This window comes from Oncorhynchus nerka, linkage group LG3, assembly GCF_034236695.1.
Source record: "Oncorhynchus nerka isolate Pitt River linkage group LG3, Oner_Uvic_2.0, whole genome shotgun sequence".
NCBI classification, from domain to species: Eukaryota; Metazoa; Chordata; class Actinopteri; order Salmoniformes; family Salmonidae; genus Oncorhynchus; species Oncorhynchus nerka.
In genome coordinates, this window is record NC_088398.1 from 47,546,794 (window position 1) to 47,570,235 (window position 23,442).

General features: G+C 40.8%; 1 protein-coding gene across 2 annotated transcripts in view; it reads right to left on the bottom strand.

Moving 5' to 3' along the window:
- Positions 1-23,442, bottom strand: part of LOC115109701 (glypican-6-like) — a 120,614-nt gene that overhangs the window by 30,225 nt on the left and 66,947 nt on the right. Inside the window, exons 4-7 of one of the 2 annotated variants that reach the window (XM_029634949.2) lie at positions 22,903-23,068; positions 11,961-12,091; positions 6,550-6,696; positions 5,058-5,087 (exon numbers count right to left, since the gene is read on the bottom strand). In XM_029634949.2, coding sequence (XP_029490809.1) covers positions 5,058-5,087; positions 6,550-6,696; positions 11,961-12,091; positions 22,903-23,068 — 474 coding nt within the window. The remainder of the gene's footprint in view (positions 1-5,057; positions 5,088-6,549; positions 6,697-11,960; positions 12,092-22,902; positions 23,069-23,442) is intronic. The other variant, XM_029634959.2, reaches the window with a different exon arrangement.

Sequence of the window (23,442 nt, forward strand, 5' to 3'; positions counted from 1 at the left end):
GCGTAGAAACGACTGAGATGGAGCACGAGACCAAATTCAAAGGGCAGCATACAAGAGAAGCTGCAACAGACTGTTGCCGTGTTCCAAGATGATGCTCATCTAGCTAATGAAGATAGACTGTGGCTTGGTTTCTATGGCACTGCTCTGGAGTTATCCAATTTCCTTTACTGCACATTAGGCGCCACATCCATGCACAGCTAGAGGACTTCAGTCTCCCAAAAGCAATCAATGAGGGCCAGCACAATTCATTTACAGCCACACAACTGAATTAGGGCTGGCGAGCGCATGGATTTGCAAGTACATGGAAATGGACATCAGCCTATCGAGTTACCAAAATAAAAAAGCAAAGAGTATAATTACACAGAAATAATCCACCGAATGGAGTTAACCAACCTCTTGCAACATCCACGTTCAGTTGTGCAACGATTTATGCTGACGCCGAAGCAATAGTTTGCTAAATCCATGTTGTATCACGTACAGTATACATTTCCAACTAAAAGGTTGTAAATGGCACCTAAACATTATTTTAAAATTCAATAAAATAACTTTTTTGCTTCCTGTTTTTCCCTGTGATTGAAAAATGACCTTGGAATACATTTCATGACAAGGACGCCCCAGGAGAAGACAATGAATAAAACAACTTATACTAAATGGCACATTAAAGGCCTGCCCTATCATCAAACACCAGCCGTTAAAGGCCCACTCTGCCTGACACTCTGTGGTGCCTTCATCTCCCTTAGGACGTTCAAAGATCCATTCCTCTCACAGGACTGTGATGGCGGATGGTGACAGGATGTCAGGAAATTAAGCAGTCATGGCTCATGGAGCCTGGAGGTGGACCGGCTCTTCAGGGCTTCCCCATAAGCACTGCAACACAGCCAGACAACAACAGACCCTTCCTGAGTTCCTGCCATCCCTGGCTCAGCTTGCATCCTTTGACTAGCTAATTCACCGCTGAAGTCAGACACTAACTCCAAATCAAAGGACTCCTTAGCTTTGGAAACATGCAACATCACCGGGAATGTCACTGATAATTATGATGTTCTGGAAGTTAAAGGAAGACAGTGAGTGGGACGACAAAACAGCGGAAGTGAAAGAGGAGGCCTCCCACTGGGTATCAGACACCTCTGACGGTGAATAAACAGATGGGAACAGTGACATTGATAACTGCTGCAGCTGTGGGGACTGCAGCTACTGTATGAGAGACCACCGGATCCGGGTTAATAACTGTCAGTTACCTGGCAGAAGGCTGCTTCAATGAGGGAAATACATGTCTAAGGTATCTGGATGAGCAGACACCCCCACAATCCCAAGCCGAATGCAAACTGCAGCAACCTCCTGCCTTAGAGATTGCGGTTCATAAATTAATTTAGGGCTATCACATTTATCATGGCCGCTTCTGGATGGATATTTCACTTGTCTGACTATTGATGGTTAAAGTTAAAGAATGATAAGGTTACACTGGGGCCAATATGTCTGCACTCTCTGTTTCCCCAAAGCCTTTAACTTACAAGACATTATATCTTTACTGTTTTTACGTTGCTTATTAAAGCATATACAGTGCATTCGGAAAGCATTCAGACCCATGGACTTTTTCCACATTTTGTTACGTTACAGCCTTATTCTAACTTTGACAAAAAAAATGAAAATAAGGTATTTCTGTTTTTTAAAATTTTTAATACATTTGCAAACATTTCTAAAAACCTGTTTTTGCTATGTCATCATTTGGGTATTGTGTGTAGAGTGATGAGGGGGAAAATAATATTTAATAAATATAGAATAAGGCTGTAACGTAACTAAATGTGTAAAAAGTCAAAGGGTCTGAATACTTGCACTGTAACTCACAACTATATAACCTATAACTCACAGATCATTGAAAACATTCTGACAGACAACATTATAATCCTTTCTCTGTGGCCAGTGTGATTAAGACAGTCCAGCTTCCCATTACATCCTAATGATGGGCTTTGCACAAATAAATGCACACCAGTGTGTCTGTTTAAAGTAACTGCCCAGTGTTTCCAGATTTCTATTAAATATGACCTGTAATTATTTACAATATGACTGAAATAGTTTTCCTTTCAAAAAATGATAATTAATTACAGTTGACGTTGGAAGTTTACGTACACCTTAGCCAAATACATTTAAACTCAGTTTTTCACAATTCCTGACATTTAATTCTAGTAAAAATTCCCTGTTTTAGGTCAGTTAGGATCACCACTTTATTTTAAGAATGTGAAATGTCAGAATACTCAATTAGCATTTGGTAGCATTGCCTTTAAATTGTATAACGTGGGTCTAATGTTTCGGATAGCCTTCCACAAGCTTCCCACAATAAGTTGGGTGAATTTTGGCCCATTCCTCCTGACAGAGCTGCTGTAACTGAGTCAGGTTTGTAGGCCTCCTTGCTCACACACGCCTTTTCAGTTCTGCCCACACATTTTCTATAGGATTGAGGTCAGAGCTTCGTGATGGTCACTCCACATTGTTGTCCTTAAGCCATTTTGCCACAACTTTGGAAGTATGCTTGGGGTCATTGTCCATTTAAAAGACCCATTTGCAACCAAGCTTTAACTTCCTGACTGATGTCTTGAGATGTTGCTTCAATATATCCAGATAATTTCCCTGATGATGCCATCTATTTTGTGAAGTGCACTAGTCAATCCTGCAGCAAAGCACCTTCACAACATGATGCTGCCACCCCCTTGCTTCACTGTTGGGATGGTGTTCTTCGACTTGCAAGCATCCCCCTTCTTCCTCCAAACATAACGATGGTCATTATGGACAAAGAGTTCTATTTTTGTTTCATCAGACCATAGGATATTTCTCCAAAAGTACAATCTTTGTCCCCATGTGCAGTTGCAAACCGTAGTCTGGCTTTTTTATGATGGTTTTGGAGCAGTGGCTTCTTCCTTGCTGAGTGGCCTTTCAGGTTATGTCGATATAGGACTCATTTTACTGTGGATATAGATACTTTTGTACCTTTCCTCCAGCATCTTCACAAGGTCCTTTGCTGTTGTTCTGGGATTGATTTGCACTTTTTGCACCAAAGTACATTCATCTCTAGGAGACAGAATGCGTCTCCTTCCTGAGCGACATGATGGCTGCGTAGTCCCATGGTGTTTATACTTGCGTGCTATTGTTTGTACAGATGAACGTGGTACCTTCAGGCATTTGGAAATTGCTCCCAAGGATGAACCAGACGTGTGGAGGTCTACAATTGTATTCTGAGGTCTTGGCTGATTTCTTTTTATTGTCCCATGATGTCAAGCAAATAGGCACTGATTTCGACGGTAGGCCTTGAAATACATCCACAGGTACACCTCCAATTGACTCAAATTATGTAAATTAGCTTATCAGAAGCTTCTAGAGCCATGACATCAATTTCTGGAATTTTCCAAGCTGTTTAAAGGCACAGTCAACTTAGTGTATGTAAACTTCTGACCCTCTGGAATTGTGATTTTATCCCTTTGCAAACAATTGTTGGAAAAATGACTTGTGTCATGCACATAGTAGATGTCCTAACCGACTTGCCGAAACTATAGTTTGTTAACAAGAAATTTGTGGAGGGGTTGAAAAACGAGTTTTAATGACTCCAACCTAAGTGTATGTAAACTTCTGACTTCAACTGTATGTTAACAAGCATCTTTTCTCTGTTGAAATGCTGTAGGTGTACCCCAACAATAGAATGGTTTGGGCGTATACCGGTTATTAAAAATATTAATGCAAGTAAACCGCTGATTGGCAAGCTCATCCTACTTTAGACCGCTGATTGGCCAGCTCATCCTTCTCAGGGAGATGACATCATGTTCTATGAGGAAATAGCCAAGCATTTTTTAAACTGTCTGTTTGAGATACAAGTTTGAGGTGGGGTTTTGGAACAATATTTTCTCCAATTTATGCTTTCGCCACAAATACGATTATAGGATGAGTCAACAACATTTCTTGGATATGAGTTAACTTTTTAAAGTCAGACTTTCATTGGGCAGCTACTTTAACATCCTGCCTCTCGCCACCACCACTACAGTTCACAGCTTTATTATTGAAAGAAATCTATGATATCATGAAACTGAGAGAGGACGGCTGTCTCTAGAAAGCTACTGTACTCTAGCAACTTTTTATGGAGCCAGTAGAAACCGACTGAGAACCAGCCAGCACAGCAGAGAACTAGACACCCCCTGACTACAGTGCACATGGATCCTCATAATGGAGACCCTCATCAGGTGTCCTTGTCTAGCTGTCAGATGTCCATAATCAACCTCTGTCACTCAACTCAACATCTAGAGGGAATCTCCAAGCGGGCTAATTGCCCAGTTATTCATGAGGCAGTCTGGAGGCCTCATTTCACTCTGTCTGCCATTTGAGCAACCGCCCAGACACCACCACCACCAACCACCACCCCTCTCAGAGTTCTCCTCTGCCAAGCTCTGATGGAGTAGGTCACCTGGTTATTGCCTGTGCTCCTCCAGGAGTTGACTCCATTAGCTAAGGCAATGTGAGGTCTCTGATGTGTCTGTGTAGATATAGTGGGTAAGGGAGGAAAAACATGGACCGGCCTCTAGGGAAGAGTCCTCACTACCTGAAGGAACCGCAGCCCCTTCAACACCCTCGTCTACAGCACCAGTCTTGGTGGTACACCTGACTACTAATACAATGTTTAACAGCCAATATTGTTACAGAAGACCATAAAACACTGAGGCCATGATCAAGGTCTCAACAGCTCCACAAATACATTGCTTTGTAAATCAAAACACAGACTTCTCTGTAATAACATAAAAAGGTTATTTGAAAGTTGACTCTTTTGGGAGTAGTATCTGAGACAGTGGCTGAGATGGAATATATATCAGGTTTACCGTTGGGCTTTGGATGTCACTGTACTTGTTTACAACAGTAGTTGCCAGGTAATATACAACCATACCTCGTCTATGGAAACTATGAGTCTGTAATTCTTTTTATTTAGTGACAAAACATTAGGGAGCATGGCATAGGAGACAAGATGTGACAAAAGGGCCCAACACAAAATGATTTAGGTTAAGAGTAGAATTCATAAAGCTTACACTGTGTTGCATTGCACTCCAGACAGTCCTCTGGTAAGCAGCATAGCAATGGGAAAGAGAAGCATTTTAATTAAATAAAGTGAGACAGTGGAGGAGGAAAGAGGGAGGTACACAAAGACATTACATTCAAATGCATACATCCAAAGACATCAGAGTCCTTCAAAAAGAGCTAAGAGGAGGAACAAAGTTAAGGGAAATCATAATTACTATTCATTAATGAAATTGATGGAAGAAAATGTATATTTTCTTATAATGGGATTCTGGCTTTAGCCCGAAGCCATGCAGAACATTATTTTCTCAATCCATTTAAGGATATTATTTTCCTGAGTTACAAAACAATGTATTGACTTTCAATTGAGTCCATAATTAAAATAGTGCAGTCCCAATGAAAAGAAGGTACTGTATGTGTTTGAATATTATAAAGGTGTTGGATTTTAACATGATCAGCAGGAAATGCAAACGCATAGTGTATTCAAAGTTTAAAAAGGCTTCTAAAGTTTGTAATTTCCTTTAAAAAATGTCAGAGTTGATTTGCCCTAACAATTGCCCTAACAAAAAATGTGTCAACCCCTACAAAAATGTCCATTAATTATAATCCACCTAATAATTCACATTTCCTGTTGCTGCAGGATTATTTTTCTGCTGTGAGAAACTGGTCAAATAAGATCCTACATCTGTACATCAAACAAATATTGAATACATTCCAAATTAAGCGTTTGAGGATTATTGAGAGAAACATATTTAACCTTGGATTTTGGTCTCATACAAAAAATAACCCTGCATGATAGTGACATACTTTTCAAATTGGTCACTTTGACAAGCCTTAAATGCTGGCTCTCACATTACCATCTGCATATATATATATATATATATATATATATATATATATATATATATATATATATATATATAGAGAGAGAGAGAGAGAGAGAGAGAGAGAGAGAAAGAAAGAGAGAACTGTGGTAAGGATAATCCATGATGAGAAATGTCCCTCACCTGAATTGGACTGTCAGCTATATGTTGACCTCTACCCTTAGCAAAACATCAAGTTAGGTGTCACTGTCAAGGTTGTATGAGATGAAAATCGGAAAAAAAAGATCTAATGAAACAAAACAAAGCTAATCTGATCGAAAGCAAAGGTTTACTTTATACAGCAAACACCTGACTTTGTCAATCTCACAAATTCCATTAATCTTTTCTGTCTTATTTGTGAGGTACACATAGACAGGAAGGGCACAGGATGCTGCACACTTCTCTTTGCCCTCCAGGGTAAAGCTGATGATTTGTTAACAAACACGGATCGATAAAGAGAGAGTGAGTGAGGCCTGAACGGAAGACGAGCACAAATAATTAATTTCCGGCTCCGGGGGCCCTACCATGGCAAATCACCAGCTTTAATAAACAGTGTCAAGGCAGAAAGACAAATGATGTTTACTCTGAAGCAGTGGTCCTGTGGGCTGTGAGTGGGCTGTGTGTCTCTGCTTTTCCTTACCAGTCTGTCCAGGCTGGTGCCAGCTGCAGTGGTGGGCCGCTCCTCTGGGCTGTAGGGCCTGAAGCGGGCGTTGAACACATCCGAGACGCCCCGGGTAGACCTGCCGCCCATTCCTGAGGGCTTTGGTTGGCCGCAGCCTTGAAAAATCTGCAATTACACAGAGAAGGACATCCAACTGTTGGATTGCAAGAGGAGCTAGAATTACTTGGGATGTGGAAAAGAGGGAAAACACAATGTTTTGTTAAGGCCTTGTGGATCCTACAGCCCCCATATTGCCAACATGACAGTGCTCAAAGTCACATTGATCTAACCAGAGCCGACAGGTTTTTCAACTGGTGCAAGACCAGCCATATATAATATCATGGAGTTAACTTTTTAATGGATTATGGGCAATTCACCACATATACTTTAAAGATAAACAAAGCTGCATCTGCATCGTGAGAAAGCCAACAGAGCATTTAGCCTTGAACGAGAGCAAGCACCCAACATGCGTAGGCTGAAGAATCTCTTCACAACCACTTCAGTTTTTTTGCAATGACTACAATTTTGTGGGCAAGTAAAATACAGTAAAACACTGGAAACACATTAACTACTGTTAGTTGAACTAAGATTATCTGACCATAGGGAAACATGTAATTCAAATACAAAGACCTAAAATTTGATATAATTAGAACGGGTAGCAATACACACCTAAAACATGATCCAGTTGGTTTTCAAATATAAACTGTACGTGACAGAATACAGATGTGCCATCCTGCCCTTGTTCCCTACTCCCACATTAAGGCTGTAATGCCTTTTAATTAGTGTGTTAATGGACTCTACCCAGCAAACCGGGAACATTTCCAGAACATTAGCTAAGATTCCCATTAAGTTCAAAAAATGTTTTTGATAACGAAATCATTTTCTTAAATGTATACATTTAAAAAAAACTAAATATCCTTTGAATGTTCTAGCATTCAATAAAATGTTGTGCACAATATCTGTAACAACCACCACAGAACATTCCTCAAAAGTTCCAACTCAGGAGGCGTGCAGACCATCCACCGCTTCCAAGTATATCTCTCGCTAATGTTCAATCTCTGAATAATAATGTAGATGAGCTCAGGGCGAGGATCTTCTTCCAGAAAGACATCAGGGATTGTAACATGGAAACATGGCTCTCTAGGGATATACTGTCGCCGTCCATACAGCCATCTGGGTTCTCAGCACATAGCGCAGACAGGAATAGAGAACTCTCCAGGAAGAAGAAAGGCGGGGGTGTATGTTTCATGATTAAACACTCATGGAGTGACAGAAACTCAAGTCCTTTTGTTCACCCAACCTAGAATACCTCACAATCAAATGCCAACGGTATTACCTCCAAAGATAATTATCTTTGGTTATAGTCACAGCCGTGTATGTTCCCCCTCAAGCTAATACGACGAAGGACCTCAAATAACTACACTGGACTTTATGCAAATTGGAAACCACATATCCCGAGGCCGCATTTATTGTAGCTGGGGATTTTAACAAAGCAAATATGAAGAAAACACTACCAAAGTTCTACCAACACATTGACTGTAATACTTGCGCTGGTAAAACATTGGACCACTGCTACTCAACTTTTCTAAAAGTCTAAGGCCCTTCCCCTGCCCTCCCTTTGACAAATCTGATCATGATTCCATTTTGCTCCTCCCTTCTTATAGGCAGAAACTCAAACAGGAAGTACCAGTGCTAAGGTCTATTCAACGCTGGACTGACCAATCGCAATCCATGTTCCAAGATTGTTTTGATCACGCAGACTGGGATAGGTTCCGAGTAGCTTCTGAGAATAAAATTGACGAATGCAGGGATACGGTGACCTAGTTCATCAGGAAGTGTATAGGAGATGTTCTACCCACTGTGGCTAATAAAACCTACCCAAACCAGAAACTGTGGATAGATGGCAGCATTTGCGCAAAACTGAAAGCGCAAACCACCGCAACCATGGCAAGGTGACTGGGAATATGGTCGAATGCAAACAGTGTAGTTATTCCCTCCGTAAGACAATCAAACAGGCAAAATGTCAGTATAGAGACAAAGTGGAATCGCAATTCAACGACTCAAACACGAGACGTATGTGGCAGGATCTACAGACAATCAAGGACTACAAAGGAAAAACCAGCCACGTCCCGGAAACCGGCGTCTTGCTTCCGGACAAACTAAACACCTTCTTCAGCCCGCTACCTAGGACTATGGGTTCTCATTCTCCATGGCCAACGTGAGTAAGACATTTAAACGTGTTAACCCTCGCAAGGCTACCGGCCCAGACGGCATCCCTAGACACGTCCTCAGAGCATGCGCAGACCAGCTGGCTGGAGTGTTTACGGACATATTCAATCTCTCCCTATCCCTATCCCAATCCCCACTTGCTTCAAGATGTCCACCATTGTTCCTGTACTCAAGAAAGCAAAGGTAACTGAACTAAATTATTATCGCCCCGTAACAGTGCTTTGAGAGCCTAGTTAAGGATCATATCACCTCCACCTTACCTTACCTGACACCCTAGATCCACTTCAATTTGCTTACCACCCCAATAAAACCACAGACGATGCAATCGCCATCACACTGTACACTGCCCTATCCCATCTAGACAAGAGGAATACCTATGTAAGAATGCTGTTCATTGACTATAGCTAAGCATTCAGCACCATAGTACCCACCAAGCACATCATTAAGCTAGGGGCCCTGGGTCTGAACCCCGCCCTGTGCAACTGGGTCCTGGAGGAGCCGCCCCAAAAATGGTCGAATTAATAAACTAAACTAAACTAAAATCAAGTTATCCTAAGGCCATCATACTGTTAAATAGCCATCACTAGCCTGCTTCCACCCAGTTACGCAACCATGCATCTTAGAGGCTACTGCCCTATATACATAGATTTGGAATCATTGGCCACTTTAATAATGGAACACTAGTCACATTAATCATGTTTAAATACTGCTTTACTCATCTCGTATGTATATACTGTATTCTATTCTACTGTATTGTAGTCAATGCCACTCCAACATTGCTCAAAACATTGCTTAATTCCAATCTTTAACTTTTAGATACTACTGCACTGTTGGAGTTAGGAGCACAAGCATTTCGCTTCACCCACAATAACATCTGCTAAACAAGTGTACGTGACCAATAAAATTTGATTTGATGATTTGAAGTTCTCATTATGTTTCCCGGTAATGTAATACATTTTTTTTTTTAAACATGTATTTAACTAGGCAAGTCTGTTAAGAACAAATTAGTATTTACAAATACGGCCTACACCGGCCAAACCCAGACGACACTGGGCCAATTGTGTGCCACCCTATGGGACTCCCAATCACAGCCAGATGTGATACAGCCTGGATTCGAACCAGGTGACACCTCTTGCTCTGAGATGCAGTGCCTTAGACTGCTGTGCCACTTGGGAGCAGTAATAAGACAATGTACCAGTAATGCAAACCAAAATTGGTTCCATGAAAGTTGTGGCAAATGTTCTAATAACATAAAAACGGTCCAGTCGTGCTGATGATTATACAATGTTTGTATAAAACATTCACCTGATGTTTGAATAACTGGTACATTGTGTTATTACATTACCTGGAAACCTAATGATAACTTTTAGGCCAATCCAGTCAGAAATGCAGAATTTAGACGGACTGTAATGAATCAAACATTGTCTAACAATGTACTGTTAAACTTTAAAAAACGCACCCGATATAATTCCTACTTTGAGACGGCTGATATGGCCCCCCCTGTCTTATTTTTCATGATTTGAAAAGCAAAACGGATCCTAGATCATCACTCATAGTCTTGTAAATAGTGGCCCAGAGGATGGGTGAAGTGATGGTGAATAACCCAGTTACCAGTATTTCTCTGGGTTACTTATGTCTAAGAAGGATAAACAGGAAGCATGGAATTCATTATTGACCATACTGCCAAGGTTAAATACTGAAAAAAATATGTAAGAGAGCTTCCCTGGTGGCGTAGAGAATAAAAGACCTGGCTTGGGATCCAAGTATTGCAGTTTCCAAGTACTCCACATGTGCAGATTGAAAACATATGAAGTATAAGAAATATGGTAGGTGTTTGTATGATTAAATGCTCTTCAAATGTCCTATGAATTAAATGAAAATGCCATATGTCACCTACAATACAGTCCTCAAATGAGAATTGCCATTAAATCTGCAGAGAAACCTAATCTGCTATAAGGAGCTACAGATTTGCATGCTGAGAATGTTTTGGTAATATTAGGTCAAACTTAAATATTGCATTTTCTAAATGTTGTTGAAATGGAATATTATGTTAAACCTAAAACAAATATACTATGAAAGTCATATAAAATTACTTATTTGGAAATTGTGGAACATTGTGCAACATTGTGGGAATGTTCTGTGCAAATATGACAATAATATTATTGCAAAATACCCAGACAACTCCCATACTTTAAATGGTTTGGGACATTTAAATAACTTGGACCAGGTGTTCTTCTTACAGCATTATAGGAATGTCCTGTGCAACCTAACTTAAAACATTGTATGAATGTCATCACAACTGAGCATATTTTGTGTTTTGGTAACGTACGTGTCTCTTGTAATGTTCCCGCACTGTTCCCACAATCTAATTATGTAAATGTTCTGGTAACCTTTAAGTAGTACACAGCGTTGTACGAGATCTTCAGTGTCTTGGCAATTTCTCGCATGGAATAGCCTTCATTTCTCAGAACAAGAATAGACTGACTTGTTTCAGGAGAAAGTTCTTTGTTCCTGGCCATTTTGAGCCTGTAATCAAACCCACAAATGCTAATGCTTCAGATACTCAACTAGTCTAAAGAAGGCCAGTTTTATTGCTTCTTTAATCAGGACAACAGTTGTCAGCTGTGCTAACATAATTCCAAAAGGGTTTTCTAATGATCAATTAGCCTTTTAAAATTATAAACTTGAATTAGCTAACACAACATTCCATTGGAACACAGGAGTGATAGTTGCTGATAATGGGCATCTGTACACCTATGTAGATATTCCATAAAAAAATCTGTAGTTTCCGGCTACAATAGTCATTTACAACATTAACAATGTCTACACTGTATTTCTGATCAATTTGATGTTATTTTAATGGACAGAAAATGTGCTTTTCTTTCAAAAACAAGGACATTTCTAAGTGACCCCAAACTTTTGAACGGTAGTGTATCTCATTCTGGGAATTCTTTGAAGAACAGATTAAATGTGTTCTTGGAACATTCTTGCAACATCAGACAAATGTTTTATACAGTCATCAGCACGACCGGACAGTTTTTGTGTTATGAGAACATTTTCCTAACAAATGCTCTCGGGGGTTTCACAGAAACAATTTTGATTTTCTGGGAAGACACCTTGTTGGGTTCTGGGAATCAGTTTGACTAATTCGGTTGACATACCCTGTAGGAGACTTGGACACTGTTATCTTGCATATTCATGATGGCCTCCGAAATCTTGACATCAATGGGTTCCATGACAGACTCGATGTTGAAGGGTCCCTCCAGCCTCTGTGCCACCAGCAACATGGCATCTGTCGAGAGAGAGAGACAGAGTGAGAGACAGAGTGAGAGCGAGAGCGTGCGAGAGATTGAACACGCGCGTGCGAGAGAGAGAGAGAGAGCGAGAGAGCGAGAGAGGAATTTAGCCACAATGACTGCCAAAGGCTTGAGTTGGAAGACTTATGTGTCCAGAGAAAGCAGATTATCTCACATTAGCATTCAATGCTTTGCCTTGGTATCACTAAGACAATTAATGTGTCACTTCAGCAAAATGTATTTGTATATTTATGCAACATACAAAACACCTTTATAATTTGCTATTTGTCAATATTCATCATTAACTGTCACACTTGTCTAAGAAAGAAGCAGCATCTCATCAAAGCGTCTCATCATATCAAATTGTTATACTGTATGTGTTTGGCACTTGAAATAAATTACCGCATCCAATCACAGCAATACATAATTGTATATCATGAATGCTTCTGGGTGTATATTCAATTTCTATGTAGATCAACTCAATAGATTCAATATAAATGGAGTTATACGAAATAAAAAGAAAAGTGATGATTAGTCGTTGATTTAATAGAATTTCTCAAAGCGAAGCACATTGAGGTCTTATTTACTTTCGCTCCGGGCACGGATGCTATAAGGTCACCACCTCATTAATATCACTGTGTAGACTAAAACCATACGGCAATGTCTGAACTGTATATGATTATCACAACACCGCATTTACTTACAGCATTTTAATCACCTCACACTGGTCTGGAATTATAATAATATCATATGATCCCTGAACCAAAGAGATCAATGATATCCAATTCAGAAGAAGTATTGTCACACATACAGTATTACACTGTCTTTCTTAGTAATTATACTGTATAAGAACATTTCCTGCCGTTTACAAAACCATGAGCTAATTGTTATTGTCATGGAACAGAGCTGCTGTGCTCTATCTTGGGGGGATATCCATGTTAATGTGGGACTGGGACTGTCTGTCTCTCTGTGTAATGACAGTTTGGAGTGGGAGTGGAGATCCACAGGCATATGGGGACCTGGCCAGCTAGTAGCCCCAAAGGGGAACAGCGAGGCCTGGGTAACACTGCTCTAGGGCTCTTGTAGAACTTCTCAGTCATGCCCAGGCAGTCTCAGCCAGTAGACCTCCCAGGACAGGACCTCACCACCCACACACTGTCATAATTACTCTGTCATTACCTATCTACTGAATGAAGTAATAATTTAATTTAGGGAATGGAAAACCATTGACCACAAGTCATAAATTGATATGCATTACCATGATGTTTTTCCCAGGCGTGTAACCTTCCCAAAATCACAGGTCATTTATTGTTAAAATACATTAAAAATTGGTTCTATGATGCGGCTTTGTGTTACAAATCCTTTGGCTTGCTGCCACAGTCTCCTCTTCATCATTCAATAAGCTGTTTTTGAGAACATTTGTTGATTACCATGCTCAAATGGCAGAACTACAATAGACTGTAATCATAACAAGATTAACAATTTGTTGACGCATTATTTTCCATAAACATTGAAATGACTGGTTTGGAAATCATTGCTTACTTGTGTAAAATTATGTAAAAAGGGAAGCTTTGATGATTTCTTTGGATTTCAAATAAGTTATAATCGTGAAACTCCCAGTCTCCCATAACTACTTTAGATGTTTGCAGAATGAGGCCACAGTGGTCTTTGGGGACCTGCTATCACTAATGGTAAGGAGAAGAGCTGGCTGGGCAACGTTACCTCAGTCATCTCTGGTGCCATTTCCTTTCCAATTATGTCTGAAGTCGGCCCTTTGAAGAGCACTTGTGTTTGTTTACACTGGGGCGGCAGATAGCCTGTGATGCTTGGTCAGAAATCCATCAGCACACTGGCTAAGGTCAGGGGTCAGGGACTAACTAGGTTCCTTTTGGTTTCCTAGCTGCAGTCTGTGAAGTATCCACAAGCAAAATGAAGCTCACCGTATATTTTCATAGGATGTGGATCCGGATGTCGTAAGGCAATGACACGTTACATTCAAAGAACGTATGTCAACAAAGCTTTACGTACACACATGGCTAAATCTAACAATGTCAGTATCCAAGCTAATAATGTAAATATAATCTGAATGCATGCAGCAGGCCTCAGGTATGATGTAGAGAAAATGTGTTCAAAAAGTGACAATCCAGGTCAGAGCAGCCAGTGGCGAGCTCCTCCACAGATCTCCCATGCAGAGAGTGAATGGAGTTGCCTTCAGCAGCACAAGGAAGATGGCAATCTTTCCCAGCCATGTGGAGTTAAGATATGTTTATCAGATGGGCACTACAAACACAGGGAGCCCAGGATGCAACGCCTCATCCCACACAATCCCCAAAGAGAGAGAGAGAAAGAGAGAGGGGTGAAGAGAGAGAGGAGAGAGAGAGAGAGAGAGAGAGAGAGAGAGAGAGAGAGAGAGAGAGAGAGAGAGAATGAGAGAGAGAGAGAGAGAGAGAGAGAGAGAGAGAGAGAGAGAATGAGAGAGAGACTGGTGTAGTGTATACTGCTAGCAAGGAGCCAAGACAGTGATGCTGATTGGGTCAAGTCAGGGCAGGGCAGGACAGGGCAGTCAAATTGCAGTTAGCCACAGTGCTGCGTCTCTGAGGAGAAGGAGGCACGCGGTAGCGCTCTCTACCTACATGGAGAATTAATGAGTCTCATTTATGAGGAGAGCACAGAGTCTGGTCCACTGTGACTGGGCTGCTACTCCTGCGTGCCAAGCTCAGCTCTCCCTGCTTCACTTTTGTAGTGTGGAGATAGGCCACCGGCCAACAGGATGAAATCTGGTTATCATCACCACACAGCCATGAAAATAGCGCCCATCTTGTCCTATTTTGAGACAGGAGGCCAAAAATGATGATGAGGGAGCTGTTAGCGACAGTAGTTTCTTCCAACATGAACACACTAAAGGAAAGACAGTATTTTCCTGAAATTGAATTATATAAACATAGAATTTTTTAGAGGCATGTTCATTTATTTGAATTGAACACTCTATTACAGTAAATTGTAATACAAACACACAAAAAGGAAAACCCTGTCCTACAGACAATCTCCTATTTTCAGCTATCGAAATTGTTGCCCCTAAAATAGAGGCTATCTGCTAGAAAAGCTCCAGCAGACAAGGACAAATAAGGAAAGTGAAAAGGCCCATGTATGGCTCTTTACCTCTGAAGAGATCCCTGAGATGAAAAATGGCTCTCATGTAATTTGGATTCTGTAAAGCATAGCTCATCTGTGGTTCACTCAGCCAACTAATGGTGTTATATGACACCGTAGAAAAAAATGGGCAGGGGAAAGCATATTGTTCCTTGGTCACAATTTGTCCTGATAAAAAAGTCCTTGAGCACACATACGAGCGCGTGCACATGGTGTGCCTGTACGCACGCACGCACACACACACACACAGACACCAGAGAGAAACAGATGAGACTATCCACAGCTCTTTTGAAATATTCATAGCAATGATACACATAAAAAAAGACCTTCCAAGATTGGCTGAGTTAAATCTTTTTCTATCAAGCCATAAAAGCTTTGCGCACATGGTAATTGCCTTTCCAAACACACATTTATTTCCTAAAAGCTCTCTATTCATTCACAGAGTTTTCAAATGGCCACACCACACCAGATAGTAGCAAATTCCTGATACCAATGTTCTGTGGAGACTTGTTATTTTGTTCTTTCTAGCTGTGCAGAAACACAAAACAACAGACACTTGATTTTCTGTCGGATTCATAGATCAGACAGGCTATTTGACTTGAAATGCATACACATAGAGTTAAATCAAATGTAACATGCAAGAAGGTAGTTGTTGCTGGTTTGAATGTATGTCTGGGGGAGATTTAAAATGCGCACATCTGATCGCGTGAACCCAAACGCTGACGCCACCGGCACTTCTATCATGTTCAGGTCTACAACTGGAGGTCTGACACAGGTTGCCTTTAATCTCGGGATAACACTGGGGAAATGGACTCGTTTTAAAACCCACCCATGGATATTCCATTGACAGATAAAACGATCTGCATAAGAAGACGTCCTCCCCAGGCGAACAACAAAAATAAGGCCCCTGCTCGTCGCGACGAGCAGTAATCCTACGAGTCTCATGAGGATGTGGATCGGAGAGACAACTCTTGCACACTATTCAAAGACTGTTGAAGTGCATTGAAAGTATACCATTGGAACTTTTGAAATAGCGCCACTTGTAAAGTAGGATCAAATTCCCTGGGGTTTGAGCATAAATGTATCGAGCAATTAGGCATAATTTATGACAATTGTGTTTTATCTGATAATAGACAAATAGAAGGAAACGATGACATAGGTAGAAACTGATTATATCCTTTGAGCTGCACTACTATTCTGATGTGGTTCTTCAAAGCAAAAAAAACTTGAGTCCTGGCATGCATCCTGTTTGGGCAGAAACTATTGGAATTAAAGCTGATTATCTAGCATTTCCACTTGCTTATTAAACCTACATGAGTGATCATTGCCTTCAGCAACACAGAATAGCAACCTATACTGAATTTACGCACTAAACAGGAAAATAAATGCAAGTGTTAATCAGATTTGTCTTCATATCCTACATGCAATTATCAGTTGTAGCTGTATAATAGCTCATAATAAGCATGTATTTTTAGCTATAGAAAACCTACGTTCTCAGGAGCACCAGTGATTTGCTAGTCCTAATGAAATTCTGCAGCAGAACCCAATAGCAAGCCATTCTCCAACGGATCCCGTTACTAATGGGGTGAGGGATGTCATGGGGATTGTCTTTGAACCGAGCATCTGTCCAATGATCTCTAATGCAGGCTGACAGGGGTGTTTCAACGATTTTGTCCACAAATATGTAGAGGAAATCCTTGCTTCCAGTCGACATCAATTTTCTCCTCGTAAAACCACATATTTGAGAAGTTGGTAACACATGATTACCACAAAACCCAAACCTGATCTGGACAAAGTATCACCTGCCGAACCGCTCTGAAATCAGAAAAGGAATGGATGTGACGACGCAATGAAAATGATTTATTTCCCCCGCAATGACTCCAGCAGTCATTATGACACCCATTTCTCTCTATATTCAGCAACTCTTTTACAAATCTTGTTCAAAATTATGGTGAAAAAGTAATTCCATTCAGGTGAATTATGATTATGTCTGAGCAACAGGTTCACAACCACTGTTTTCACACACTGCTGCCTTACTTCATCGAGAAAACACACAAAACAAATGCTTTCTTGCTGCGATGTCTGACTTCAATCTGGCGACAGATTAGGTAAAGACATTATTTCACAGGCTCTACCTACAGTACATCAGGAATGTATTCTTAATGTGTTTGGGTTTGTGTTCTAGCAAGGCAGGGCTCATTAAAGAAGCAATTTCTTCTAACAGCTTTGACTATCCAACCCTCACCTTTCCCCACAGCTAGGGACATTAATGGATTCCAGGATTCTATCAACTGTGGTCACATATCACAAAGGGTATAAGATTACTTATTTGTATTTGCTTAACCCCGTGTCCCTGTGTGGTGGAAGTGGCCACAAAGATTAGTCCGAGAGCAAACAACCATTATAAACCCATTTATCCATTCCAGTGGTGGGGTGAAATAGCACTGGGAGACCATGCTAAATCGCCCCCTGCTCAGAGGTCTGCATGCATCACCAGGAGGGGAAAGTTCAGACCTCACTGATTTAGCTATAGGCAGAGAGGAAAACTAAAACAATCTAATGGAACGGAATAGATGGTTTTATACTTAAGGTTGGTTCCGTTGCTACATCGCATCACAAAGGGATAAAATACAATTTCAGGGCAAGGAAACTGATGTTGACAGTCAGATGAGCTATCAAAATGAATCTTCATATTCAATGAATTCCTCGGTCTCCTCAGCAGTGGGTGGTACGAGTCTCTACACCTACATGATGCTGTCTAAATCACAGCTCTCGAATGAGACCTCATGGCACCTGGCCTGGGTCTACTGCTGAAGATACGTGGTTCTCTCTCTCTCTCTCTCTCTCTCTCTCTCTCTCTCTTTGACACCCACACTACCCCTGATTGCACCTTCAGTTTTATTATTAGATACAGTATCAAATTTCAGGTCAACTCCGGCATTTCTTCTATGCATAAAGCCAGGACTTACACAAGCTAAAGAGTGAGCAACGGAGAGAGGTAAGCTGCGCAGACTATCACTAAAGAGAATCCAGACAGGGATGCTGCATGTTTTATTAGTCTTTTCCAACTCACTTCTTTTGTCGTGAAATGCCAGTTGTCTGCCTGATACAAAGCCAATTACATCCATCATAATGATCCATTAGTACTGCAGATCCAAGACGGAGTATGAAATGTCGCTTCAAATGATGTATCTGCCGCTTTTGTATTTCAGTCAGAGAGTTCCGTCTCAAAGTATAAGTGATTCTATCCTATTTTTGGAGACGGAAAAGCATGATCATCACAAATAATAAGCAGCACACCATGCAAGTGACTGGTGCACACCTAGAGTCCTATGTCCTATGAGAGAGAGAGACGGACATAGCTTAATGAAACACTGTTGCGTTTAGGTCCCTACTTCATTAGCTGCTGTGGTGTTGAGGCATAATTGGCAATTCATTATATCCATGTTTAAATCTATGTAAGGACACACAATTAATTAACAATATGATCACTATTTCCATTTCCTTTAGTGCGGTGCCCTTGCAGAAGAGGAAATCTTTTGGCCCGGTTGTCTCATTCTCAGCCACGGGCAGTCCTCTAGTGGCGTGTTGCTGAGATTATTTATTTTCCCTTCCTCTTCTATATTTTATTAATGAGGAAATCTTCACAAAGGACAGGAAATGTTTTTCATGAATTGTGAGGTTGTGACTGTCTCCAGTTACCCCGGTGAAACAAATCACGCAATTAAAAAGAAATGAGCAAATAAAATCAATGCAGATCACTTACACTGTGGTGACCTACGGCCTCTAGAGAGAACGATCCTAGTCAGTATTGCAATGAAGCACAAATAATAGAAGAAAAAGGCTGTGGCACCGCTGTGTAAGTACACCTTTGGATGGTCCCAGAGTATTAGCACATGGGTAGGGCCTAGTCTTGTGTGCATTGCGGTAGTCAAGCAGGAAGGAGAATCACTTTCTATCACCTGTCAACACACACACAAATGATAATGACACGTGGGGTGTAAACTAGAGAGGGCCACATATATCACCACAGCATGTGACGGATGTTCAAACGCCATAGGCTGATCGAGACATCAATTCTCTAGGACAGCCAAATACATAACCTCTTAAAAAGTGTTTCAGATAAATGACATTTTAAAACATTATTCAATAAAAAAAGGACTTATATGAAAACACTTCAAAGGCACCTCAAAGACATGCAAATATAAACAGCCATCCCACATACTGAGATTCGATGCATATTTCAAGCCTAATGTATCATGTAAACCAAAACCCTGGAGGAGTTGGTGAATCCAGCATACTGTATGTTCAGTGATGAGTGTTCAGGTGTGAACTGACAGATGTTCAGTTAGCTTCCCCGACGCTTCAGATGATTCATCCCATCAAAAGAAACATCTGACTTCTCATCTAATCTTACTTCACATGACATTCATCTGCTGCTTTTCTATTACTTGTAGATAATATGAACATACATTTTGTAAAAACAAAACAAACCCGGGAGTGATCTGATTCACATGCATGCCATAATTCTGTTGCAGGGATGAATGCAGAACGCAGGTTGAATAAAGGATGATGTCTGCCACCTGTTTCCATAATTCATAGACTGAGCCACTTGTGTTGTTTTTTTTTTCATGCAAAATAGCAAGAGGTCAGAACAAATGGCTCCAATGGGAACAAATGGATTAGAGACTGGCTAGTCAGTGGAACCAATATAATCCATGATTTATTCCTTCTATTTTAATTACAGGAATACTTGAGGAGGGAAAACAAAACCCATTTTGCTTGAATTCAGCTGACAGATTTGCATATTTAAACATGGGGTCCTTTATACTGTCTGATTCATGTTTGATGTGCAGGCAGGTATGCATAGATAAAACCTCTGAAAATGATCTTCAAGGCTGTAATGTTTAATCTGATACCATTTAACACTTGGTTTAGTCTGGAAATGTGTTATTAAAATTGACTTGGCTACTCTACTGATATTTTGATATTACAGATTTGGATATTATGCCATATATTTTTGGTATTATGATATTTGATGTGTATGACAACAGTGCCATGACCTTCTACGATCAATCAATCTCTATAGGTACAGCACCTTTCCACTCCTGTAATTCAGCCCTTTTCCTTTAGCCTGAAATAATCAAATGAAGTTCCCCTTATTTTAGCCATGAATTCTACTAGATTCACTGAACATTTCACATTTTGTTCTACGTGAAATACCTCAGTCATATTTCATTTGCTTGGCCCATTTGCTTCCCGCCTAAGGCGAGAAAAGGGAAAGAAGAAAAAGTACAAACCTGCTGGTCTTGCCACCTGAGAGAGAAATAAAATAAAACAAACCACATTTTATTTTTTGAAATAAATGACTGAAAGCAAGTTCCTGCAAGGGTATACAATTTGGGTTGGGTTGGCAGTGAGGTCTGGCTATGTACAATAAAATATACAAAAACACACAGAACTCAACTGATTTGTAGTGGCACATACTAATAGTCCCATCGCTCGTAGTACACAGTGCCAAGCTTCAACTCTATTTTCATAAATAACATATTGAAACCCTTTCAGAGAGGAACAAGAACATTCAGACACACCAATATAATGGGAGCTTTATACAGCCTCTCGTATTTCCCCCTGTCTTCGACTATGCATAAACGGAAGCCGCGCATTGGCACACAGCTATTATAAGAAGAGATGGATGTTTTGGAGCATTCCATATTTCGCTAGCTAGACTGAATGAATGGAAGCAGAAGCACAGCTGCACTGAACGAACATCTGTTTTGGCCTGCTTTTGGCAGTGGCACCAAAGTCCCTCCTCTGCCCCCCCCCCCCCCACACACACACATTCACACTGAGGATAAATGAAGGTTAGGCTGAGGGTAATGTGAATGGCTGCCTTTTTGTCCAACTTTTGTCAGAAGTTCCAATGCACTGTGTCAGAGAGTGTTATTTTCTGCTGGTGGAGCTCTAGCAGTGAGGAGGTGCTGAGGGAAAAATCATTGCTATCGGGAGCTCAGCTTCCAGCTGTAAAGGATTTCTCACTCCTTGGTTGAATTAGCTTTTCACCTTTCCGGTATCTCGTCTTCTCTGGTCAGCGGAGCAGACATACGCTGTTGGGCGAGATAGATGCCACTGGAATCAAGATGAATATCTTTACTTAAGCTCTGTTGCCAGTTCCATGTCAGTCTCCCAGGCTTTTGTGTTTTATTTCACTCTAAAGCCCTGTAGACGCCAGCTTCTCCCGTTCTATTCACATTAACTGGAATAGCTAAAGGTTTTCATGTGAGTTAAAGTATATTACTACAATGTAGCCCTATACGTGGATGAAAAGACATGTTCAAGAGTATGATAATCCTATATTGGTTTGTGAGCTTGTATGCAAACTCAATGGATTTCAGCATCACGGCAAACACCGCCAATGCCCTACGTTGCAAAGCAAAAGCCTGCGTACGATCATCCGGCACATGTGAAAGAAGAAACCCGCGTTATTAGAGTTTGGAGTTCATTTTCACGGGGTCTATCCTCCTCTCAACTACTTAAGGAACAGTGAGAAGCACAGGGGACATTTGGCAGACACGCAATCACTATTGTAGGCTGTGAAAGCCCAATCGATATCCTCTGTGCGGTTGGACCTTGAGCTAATTGAAAATCTTTCAGCCTATAATGAATATGAAATGTCAGAGAGCCAAAATATATGAACTGACATTTAATCTCCACCCCTGGAACAATTCTCCAATTGAAAGTATGGAAATGTTGACATCTAGAAAAAACACAGTATTTCAGTTAGACCACCCAATTATCAAATAGAAGGACATAAAACGTAAAACTGTTAGATAAATCGTATAAATCTTGTACTACTGGACCTTTACTGTAGTGACTGATGTAGCCTACAGTAGAGAGCTATTGAAGTGGCCAAGCTCTGTAACAGCGAATCGTACAGTGCATATACAGTAAACCCACACCATCAGCTCTACATTTAGTCCTGGGTAACAAGACTCTAATAGTCAACCTGATGCTACCATTGAATATTAATCTGACGGATGTCACACTGCTCCACCAACACCTCAATGCGCTGTACTTTACATTGGGCCTCCGATGTTCTGACATGGAACAACTATCGAGAGAGCTGTGGCCCCATTTCAGATGCTTGTTTCTGACAGCAGCATGCTTGTCATGTGTCTCCAAAGAGCAGATCGCAGCTCGACTGCTCGGCTTTAGTTCACTTCAGCAGTCTTGACATATCTAAATGAAAGCTCCAAACTGAATTAGGTAAGTCTATTAAAAAAAAGAACTGCCATGTTGTATTCATGTTTGTAATCTCCCCGAGTTAAACGGGCTCCTGTTGAACTGCTTTCCACAAAGCTCAGCGTTTGCCACAGTGTGCTACTATCCCACTGCAAGTCCCCATTTAACACAGCATGAGCCCACCAGCCAATGAGTTATGGCGTTTTCATCCAGTATAAATTGTCAAAGAAAAAATGAAGATTCAAACAGTAAAACAAAAATGTACCTTCTTATTATAGTGCCCAAGTTGTGTCCACGGGACTAAACACAGACAAATAAAACATGAATGACATCTTACCATAAAATGAAAAACACAGACAAACAATTCAACACAGCACACATTTTTTTATACAAAGGCAAAAGGGAGGGGTCTTACCGATGTACTGGTTCCACTCTGGGTCCAGATCGGCCTGGTTGGCGAGACAGCCCTTCATGACGTTCAGACAATAGTTGTTACAGGGCTTCACGGAGGGCATGGCTTGGCAGTATGGGCAGTACATCATCTTGGTCAGTGCTCGGATACACGCTGGGGTGCTGCTCACCTAGTGGGTGGATATAGTGTCAGAATAAAGATCAGCTACATAACAGACACGATATACTGTTTTACACAGATACGATATACTGTTTTACACAGATACGATATACCTTTTTACACAGATACGATATACTGTTTTACACAGATACGATATACCTTTTTACACAGATACGATATACTGTTTTACACATAGGATACAGCAAACTGTAATTTCCTGTCTTGGATGAATAATAAGATACTAGCTGGCTAAGAAAGCTAACAGGAAGTAAAACTATGTTCTACATAAACCAGTATGATTCCTCCCAGGCAACATTTCTGTCCAGATTGAGGGCCCTTTACCAGGATCACAGCACAGTGAGTGACTGGGAGAACAGTACGAGC